We start from the raw sequence: 9,056 nt of genomic DNA, 5'->3' as shown, positions 1-9,056 counted from the left end.
GCCCCATCGATTAATCCACGCTTTTGGAAACTCCACTAAAATAAATAAAATTTCTTATGATGATAGGAATATGAAACAGGAGGCGTGCTTCTTCATTCCCACTCGGCCCGTGAAAGATGAAATGAGGTTAAGCAACAAGTAGTTTGTTTAAAAAAATACAGTTTCATGTGTTAACAAAAACAAAGGAAAGAAGGAAAGGAGGAGGGAGGGGAAGGTGGGGTTAAGAGAGAGAGACAAAAAGACAGCAGCAACAAGCGGAAAAGAAAGCCCCCAAAGCCCCAAATTGCTATTAAAGCCACCATTATAAACACCATCCACACAACACAACGGTTCATACAATTTTTTTTTTTCTCTTTTCTTTTTTGATCTTAATCCAACAATCCCTCAACTCTTCGTCGTTCTCGTGTTCCCATCTCCAATAGTGAAATGAACCCACCCTCTCTGTAGCATCCTCCTCCTCTGTTTCTCAAATCCGCCATGGCAGACCACAAGAAGAAGAAGAAGAAGAGGAAGAACAACATTCAAATTCTCATCAGAGAATTCGACCCCATTAAAGACAAACCTTCCGTTGAAGATGTTGAACGACGATGCGAAGTTGGCTCAACCAAAAACAAAAACTTCTCCCTCTTCACCGATCTCCTCGGTGACCCAATTTGCAGAGTCCGCCATTCCCCTGCCTTTCTCATGCTCGTAACACTCTTTTCCCCCCCACCCTTTTTCTTCTCCCCCTCAAATTTCATCCCCAATTCTCAAACACTTCATTCATTCCTTCATTCAGGTCGCGGAAATTGCCGCCCACAACGAGATCGTCGGCATGATCAGAGGCTGCATCAAGACTGTTACTTGCTGCTCTAAATCCACTAGAAATGCCGGAATTAACGCCTCTGATCTCCCCCAGCTCGCCCCTGTTTACACCAAACTCGCTTACATCTTAGGCCTTCGCGTCTCCCCCGATCACCGGTAAGGAATTCAAACAAAACAAAAAACAGAGTATTCATACATTAAGAGAAAACAGAGTATTCGGAAAAACAGAGTATTCATAGATTAGACTAAGAATTGATACTGTATTTGTAGGAGATTGGGGATTGGATTGAATCTGGTAAGGCGAATGGAGGAATGGTTCAGAGAGAAGAAAGCGGAATATTCATACATAGCTACAGAGATTGACAACGTCGCTTCAATTAAGCTATTCACCCATAAATGCGGCTATTCCAAGTTCAGAACGCCGTCGATTCTCGTGAACCCTGTTTTCGCCCACCGGCTCCGACTCTCCGACCAAGTCACCATCCTCCAGCTCGAGCTGACTGTCGCCGAGACACTGTATCGGTGTCGGTTCGCGACGGCGGAGTTTTTCCCGCGCGACATTGACGCGGTGCTCTCCAATCGGCTAAGCCTCGGCACATTTCTAGCAGTGCCACGTGGGAGTTTTACAGATGGGTTGTGGGTCGAGTCTGATCGGTTTTTGTCGTGTCTGCCTGAATCGTGGGCGGTTTTAAGCGCGTGGAATTGCAAGGACGTGTATGCGCTGGAAGTGCGTGGCGTGTCCGTGGTGAAGCGAGCGATGGCAAAACTCAGCCGTGTGATTGATCGAGGGCTGCCGTGGTTGCGGCTGCCGTCAGTTCCGGAGGTGTTTAAGCCATTTGGAGTGCTGTTTTTGTATGGGGTAGGAGGAGAAGGCCCACTCGCAGGGAAGCTGATGAAGGCGCTTTGCCACCACGCGCACAATTTGGCAAAGGAGCGTGGCTGTGGTGTGGTGGCTACGGAGGTTTCAAACGATGAGCCGCTCAAATCCGACATTCCACATTGGAAAAAACTGTCATGTCCGGAGGATTTATGGTGCATTAAACGCCTTGGTGAAGGCTACACCAACAACTCCCTCGGCGATTGGACTAAATCGCCGCCCAGCTTCTCCATATTCGTTGATCCTAGAGAATTCTAATTCACCCCAATCCCTACCGCTACTTCCATTCATTGTTTGCCCCGAAATAAAATAAGATATCATTTTTATAACGAGTAATGTTGAATGGAAAGAGTATGTAATACCATTATACGGTCAAATTATGAGGGTATTATATGAACGTTTTCCAATCTCTTCAAATTGAAATTAAAAAAAACCATTATTTTTTCTTCTTCCGTTCGTCTATTGTTGGGTTAAGAGATCGAACTATCAACCTTTGAAATGATAATGAAAATGATAATTTGTGTTCAAATGGATGAGATCGACTATAACGTAGATAAAAGGGTTCATTGCGCAAGACCCACAATAGTACATTCTTATAGTTATTTGAGTACTTGTTGTGCGTTGGATGACCACTTTTAGTTCATGTTGTGCATTCTACTTGTCCATACATCGTGGAATGGATTTTTGGTATCCTACAAAAGAATCTTAGTTAACAAGTCATTTTTAAAAGACAAGGCATATGAAAAGTAGGGTAACAAGATTGGAAGAAAGTTGTTTTTGTTCCGACTTTTAAAAAATTAGGGCCTGAACCTCAACGCTCTTTAAACATATTAACTTCTAATACAAATTGAATCGAAATAGATAGACATTAACTGATTCAAATTGAATCGGGTGAGTCAACCGTTAGAATTGGAGCCTTGATTCCCATCCCCGAGTCGAATTTCAATCCAATCCACGTGACGTTTTATCTCAAATACTCAATCGAATCCCCAAATGAGGCTACTATGCATAAATCCCGTGAACCCATTTAGCTTTTTTTTGGGTCCAAACCTAACCCCATGTCCCGTTGTCGTTGCAGCAGGTGGCGGCGATACCACCACTTATTCTTCATCCAACAGCTAAACCTTTTCAGCTCACCATCATGTTTGACTCCCCTGCTGTTTCAGAACATCGTCTTCAATATCTACAACGTTATTATTAAAATATATTTTATACAGTCATGATCGGTTAACATTTTTTTCACTTTTTTTTTCCATCTTTCAACTATTACGTTTGGTTAATAGTATATTTGGTATATTTTATCTTATTTTTATAAAATTTAGTTTGCATCCTAATTAAACCGCTAGAACATGAATTAAAATCAGTCTTTCAATCCCATTCTGGTTCTTCATTTTTGGCATGGTATTAGAGTTTCTTATTCTTAACCATTCTTAACATTTTTTCTTTTTCATGTTTCAACTCTTGGTAGCATCAGTTTTGATGCTTTCTGGCCACCAAGCTTCCTTCAACTTTAAAGGTCTATCAGATGCTAGGATCATAATCAATAATGTAGGATTACTACTTTTTTGTTTATCAGTTTCATGTGGCCATTTTCGTTTAAGGGTCGAAATGGGAGATGAACATTCATATAAGAATCAAGAGAGATTTTCCTTTGACAGTTAAATGGGTCGAAAATTCCGTACTTTGGTAGCTAAATGGGTATCAAAATATATATACACATATATATTATGTGTTTGAGTAGATTGAATACTATGTTGTAATATCGAAATTTGAGTTTTAGAAATGATGGAAGTAGAAAATTATATTATATTTTTGTTTATTTATTAAAATGTATATTAAAGAAACAACAAAAAAAAATCAAAATTTCCACATTAATTAACATTTTAATATATTTTGTAAGTGTACTTGTAAAAGCATATATTAGGACCTAGAAAAAGAAAAAGTGAGAAAGAGAGAGAATATTAAGGGACAAGAAAACATAAAAGTAGATAAAAGATTACATCAATGGAAATATATCTACACAAATTTTATAAGATAAAAGACCCAAACCTAATCAAAATAGAGAGCAAAAAGGATGATATTGGACTATAGGAGATACTCCTCAGAATATAACTAATTTTAAAAATTTCAATAATATTAAAAAAAAGTATATTAACCGCTCATTTAAAAATAACTTTAAACTTTGAAAAGTTTTATTAATACACTTAATTTTTATTTTTAAAAGTTAAAAAATACTCTTAGAATTAATATTAGGTTCAAAACCTACTCATGAATTTTCAAAAATAGTATTAATATTCGCAACTTTCTAAAATGTCGTCAGCCAGGCGCCTTGCCTTTACCTGAAAAATGATGTAGCACATGGCCTAAATATTTTGAAAAATACTCAGTAAGTGAGCCCTCTATCTCTATAGGGGCCTGCTCTAAGTACCTGTCGTTAAAATCATACTAGGGGTAGCCTCTAGTCCAGACTAAATTGGGTGTGCAGTAATTCCCTACACATAACCCATATGTGTGAGTGTGAATCCCCAAGCGGTTCGCACTCCCCCTAGACCCATCATAGTCGAGCTAGCTGTCCGTAGCAACGTCCAGAGGTCAGTAGACCCCTGAATGTCATGCACAACATGATCACTATTATCATCGTAGTGTATGTGTTTATATTATCATCGTAAAAAGAGAAGTATCCCAATGTTTATGTACACATAGCAATACATGAATTCCCTACGGTTTCTCGTCTTTAAAAACATATTTATGACACAACCCTAATTTCATCTTTATATTAATATGAGTAATATACATGCATTAGTCTTCTTCTTTTCATATCATTAATATTAACCAAGGTTATGTCCTTGTGAAAATCATCCTCATAATACAATATGACATTCATAACATGCTTCTCATCTTAATATGGAACTTTACGTCATATTAAGGATATAACAACATCTTACATCATTATATTAACATGCATCGTCAACATAAACACATCATCAAATGTCATCATAGACTTATACACATCATCATGCATCATACAACATACATCATAAATCATCATCAAAGCATCATCCGCATAAAACATAAATGACATGTGTCAGTGCTACTAGGCACATATTGTCATACATCAAACAATTGTCTAGTTTGTCCTATAGTAAGGCCACCAACTTGTTTGCTAAGTTTCCGTTCCTTGAAACTATTTCAAATGTCATTGAGGATCGTATCCTATTAGGTCTTGTTAGGTCTTGCAGTGTCTTTCGTTAGTATTTCACAATTCTAATATAAATTCAACTTAAATTTGTAAAATAAGTCACTCTAATGGCCTCGATTACCTTAACGATCACTATAATTTTGTACCACCTAGGCCGAATAACAGGTTTTTGAGCTACCGAGCCGAAGCTAGAGCCGAGCAGATTCAAACTGCTGGAGCTAAATAACTGTTTGCTGCAGGTGATGACACGTGTCTCCGTGACAGAGGAACACGTTGCGACACACTTCTCGGGTCGAGGCACTGGAATCGGGCCACCTAACACGGGTGCGTGGGTCGCGGCTACTGTAGGTCTGGGCTGACATGGGTATTGGGCTGTTGCAGGTGGATTGGGCCAACGTGGTTATTGGGTCGAGTTGCTACAGGTTGCTGGGTTCGCGGGCTGAGGCGTTGCAGATCTGGGCTCCGGCGTTGGCGTGGGTTGTTGCTTGAATCTAACCTGGATCCGGATCCGGTGGATCCTTAATTCTTCACTCGAATTTGCAACTTCTGACTTCCTTCTCTCTCCTCTTCGCGGCCATTTTCGACGACGTCGTTTTCCGTCCTTTTTCCTCCTCCACCTCTTGTCAGTCTCTCTTCTTCACCTCTTGTCAGTTGGTCTGAGACATAATTATGAGCTGAATGCTACAAAGTCTCCCAGTATGTTATTTGGAGCAATACATATATCCCACCTCAACACTCCAAGGGGCTAAGAATCAACTAAAATTGACCAAACATCGGTAAAAAATAGTGGCAAAAAGAAAAAAAAATCTGGAAAAAGGCCTCGAATCTGTGCCTTAGGCTTCAGAGCCAGAGCTAGTTCGCTCGGTTCGAAACCCACATCCATCAGCCAGCCCATGTAGACGTTGTAGCCCAGACCCAATTCTGTTTCAGCCCAGATGAACTCCATCCACCAGCGCACCCAAGTGTGCAGACCCCCGCAGGCCACAGATGCCTTCGGCCTAAAGCACATGTCTAGCATGCGTCTGCGTTCAGCAACCACATCACGAGACATCCCACCTCAAATACAACCCATACCTGGTCCAGATTTTTCCGACTCGCGTCTCACCTAGACCCAGCGCGCCAACCGGAAACTGCGAGTACACCTCCCTCCGCATGTCACAATTGATGATATCGATTGTGCCCCAAGAGAGTCATCAAGGACGATGAATAGGTTAGGTGGGGCAGAGTGTCACAACCTCACTAAGAGGAAGTAGGTTGTGACCTACACATGGAAGACAGACAAGGGGTGACCCTCAAGTGACACCCATCGGGCCACATTTTGGCCAAGATTGAGAAGTGTTATGATGCGACCAAGAGGACGATACATCATCCAACACACCAAGAATGTGCATTGAAGCTAAGTTGAGGCATATGCGGTTGGAAAATAAACTTAAATGATTTTTTTTTTTTTGATTTTTTTTTTAATTCAAGTCAAAAGTGGCATAATTATCTTAGAGGAGATGAGAGCTAATGGGTGAGAAAATTACTGAAAGGAGAGCAAATGGCTGATAAAATCATGGGTAGTAAAGTCCAATTTTGGCAAAAAAGCTTATAAAAGGGCTTTATTTATCGATGTAACAGCAGACAGAATAGAGAGCAATCTGAGTTACTGAGTAATACCAAACCCTTTTTGGCAAATTTCTTTTGTCTCCTCGTCTCTCCCCTTTCGACGCCCCTTTCGAGTTATCTAAACGAGTTAGATTCAGAGTGAGCATTTTTTTCTCTCAAGTTGGTATCGGAGCGGCTTTATTTTTCTACAAATTGGTATCATAGCAATTTAATTTCAAGAAATTGGTATCAGAGCCGATGACGAACATGATGGGACAAATGCCGCTAGCATGATTGACGAAGACAAACTATGAGAATTGGAGCATCCAAATGAAAGCTCTTCTCGGTTCGCAAGATGCATGGGAGGTGGTCGAAGATGGTTTCGAAGAACCGATTGATACCACGGGTTATACGGTGGTGCAAAACAAGACGCTAAAGGAATTACGGTCAAAGGATAGGCGGCATTATACATGCTGTTCTGGGCTGTTAACAAGTCGGGGTTTGAGAAGATTGCAAGGGCAACTACTTCAAAAGAAGCGTGGGACACTCTAGAAAAATGTGTTAAAAGGAACCGACCGAGTCAAGCAGGTGCGTCTCCAAACTTTGCATGGCAAGTTGGAGAGCATGAAGATGAAGAAGTCAGAAAATGTATCTGATTACATTACTCGTGTACAGACCGGGGCGAATCAGTTAAATCGAAATGGAGAAATGTTACCCGAAATGCGGGTTGTGGAAAAAAATCTTGAGGTCATTAATAGACAACTTCGAGAATGTTGTTTGTGCCATAGAAGAGTCGAAGGACCTGACGAAGTTCACAATCGATGAGCTTGCCGGTTCTCTCGAGGCACAAGAGCAACGCAAGAAAAAGAAGGAGGAGCCGCTCGACAAGCGTTTCAGACGAAGGCATCGATAAAAGATGGAAAAATACTCTACTCACAGAATTTTCGAAGTAGAGAACGTGGAAGTTGTTGAACACAACTCTTTATGGGAAACACTCGCACTCTTTATTAAGACCAATCGAAAAGAGAATACAAGACACTCTATAGAATATAAGACACTTGCACTATTTCTTGGATGAATAACCTAGATAGGGTGGAGGGGTATACTAAAGCCTAAGCAATCTAGAACTAACCAATCTAAATCTAGACCTAACAAATCTGTATCTTTTTCCTAAAATATTTAAATCTCTCTCCTAAAATATCTAGATCTCTTTCCTAAAATCTCTACTAAAATAAATATACAATGGGCTCGTACAATTATTGGGCTTGACTCTATTGGGCTAGTGATGATATTTCAACACTCCCCCTCAACACTAGTTTTCATTCGCTGCACCATGTTGAGCTGACAGCGAAAACTCTCATGTTTGCCAGTATTCAGCCCTTTTGTAAACAAGTCTGTCACTTGGTCATCTGTCTTGATCTGTTGCATCTCGATTTCTTCCTTCAAGACTTTCTCTCTAATGACATGGTAGTGTACCTCCACATGCTTTGTTCTAGCATGAAACACCAAATTTTCTGCTAGGCAAATCACAGATTGATTGTCGCAATGAAGTGGTATTGGATACTCAATTTTCTGGTGTCAATCTTCCATCAAAAGTTTTAACCATGTATTTTCCTGAGCTGTCCAGCTGCTGCTCTATACTCTGCTTCTCTAGTTGACAATGATACTGTTGGTTGTCTTTTGTTACACCAAAAAATTGTTCTCAAACCGAGCTTGAACACATACTCAGTGATTGATCTTCAGGTATCATGGTCTCCTGCATAGTCGACATCACTATATCCAGCTAGCTTCCAGTCTTCACTTCTTTTGTATAAAAAATCGTAATTGATTGTACCTTTGACATATCTCAAGGTCCGTCGAGCCGCATCCAAATGAGGCTTCTTTGGACTTTGCATATATTGATCAATGACTCCAACTTCATTTTCGAATTTCTTCGGTTGGTCCATGTAGAACTCTCTGTTTAACTCTCCATGCAAGAAAGTATTATTCATAACCATCTGCCATAATTTCCAATCTTTATTTACCGTAAGTACTGGAGGAACTTGTACGATAATGATGTTTGCCACTGGACTAAACGTTTCATCATAGTCTAGTCCATATTCTTGAGAGAACCTTGAATCTATAGTCTAAGCTTTGTATCTCACAATTGATCCATTCGGGGTACAAATTATTTCGTAAGCCCACTTGCAAGAGATGAGTTTTGTATCTCTTGGTCTTGGCACTAATTCCCAAGTTTGATTTTGTTCCTGGGCTTATAGTTTCTTCCTCCATCGCTTTTTGCCAAGCTGAGTTTTGTGATGCTTCTTCATATGTCTCTGCCTCATTAACTTCATCTTCTACTGCGTTGGCATACTCTGGATTTGCCTTTAGGATTATTTCTGAATGTTTGAGTTGTTCAGGTGTCATTTCATTTTCACTAGGCTCGCTTGGTTGAGTCACTTCTTGCTCACCAACACTAGTGTCACTTGAATCTTCAGGCACATCAGCACTTAAGCAAATGTGTACAATTTGCTCCCCCATTTTTTGTGGAAGAATCTCTACAGTTTGTTCCCCTGTGTTCGGTAGAAGAATTTCTTCATTTTGCTCCCC

The 9,056-nt window shown here is 40.3% G+C and overlaps 1 protein-coding gene across 3 annotated transcripts; it reads left to right on the top strand.

Moving 5' to 3' along the window:
- Positions 1 to 280: 280 nt before the first annotated feature.
- On the top strand, positions 281 to 2,302 carry LOC111439465 (probable N-acetyltransferase HLS1). 3 transcript variants are annotated; one of them, XR_002709803.1, is made up of 4 exons: positions 286 to 690; positions 779 to 960; positions 1,075 to 2,052; positions 2,235 to 2,302. XR_002709803.1 is itself a non-coding variant. In XM_023077136.1 (3 exons), exons 1-3 carry the CDS (start codon positions 478 to 480, stop codon positions 1,937 to 1,939), a joined length of 1,257 nt encoding a protein of 418 aa, XP_022932904.1. In that variant the 5' UTR covers positions 281 to 477; the 3' UTR covers positions 1,940 to 2,061. The 3 variants fall into 3 exon arrangements, 2 of the variants coding, with proteins under 2 accessions (XP_022932904.1, XP_022932903.1); XM_023077136.1 differs by lacking the exon at positions 2,235 to 2,302 and having other exon boundaries at positions 281 to 690; positions 1,078 to 2,061; XM_023077135.1 differs by lacking the exon at positions 2,235 to 2,302 and having other exon boundaries at positions 1,075 to 2,058.
- The last annotated feature ends 6,754 nt before the right edge of the window (positions 2,303 to 9,056 follow it).

The sequence above is a fragment of the Cucurbita moschata genome, unplaced genomic scaffold (assembly GCF_002738365.1).
Source record: "Cucurbita moschata cultivar Rifu unplaced genomic scaffold, Cmos_1.0 Cmo_Scf00095, whole genome shotgun sequence".
NCBI lineage: Eukaryota > Viridiplantae > Streptophyta > Magnoliopsida > Cucurbitales > Cucurbitaceae > Cucurbita > Cucurbita moschata.
This window is presented reverse-complemented; position numbering and strand designations above follow the sequence as displayed.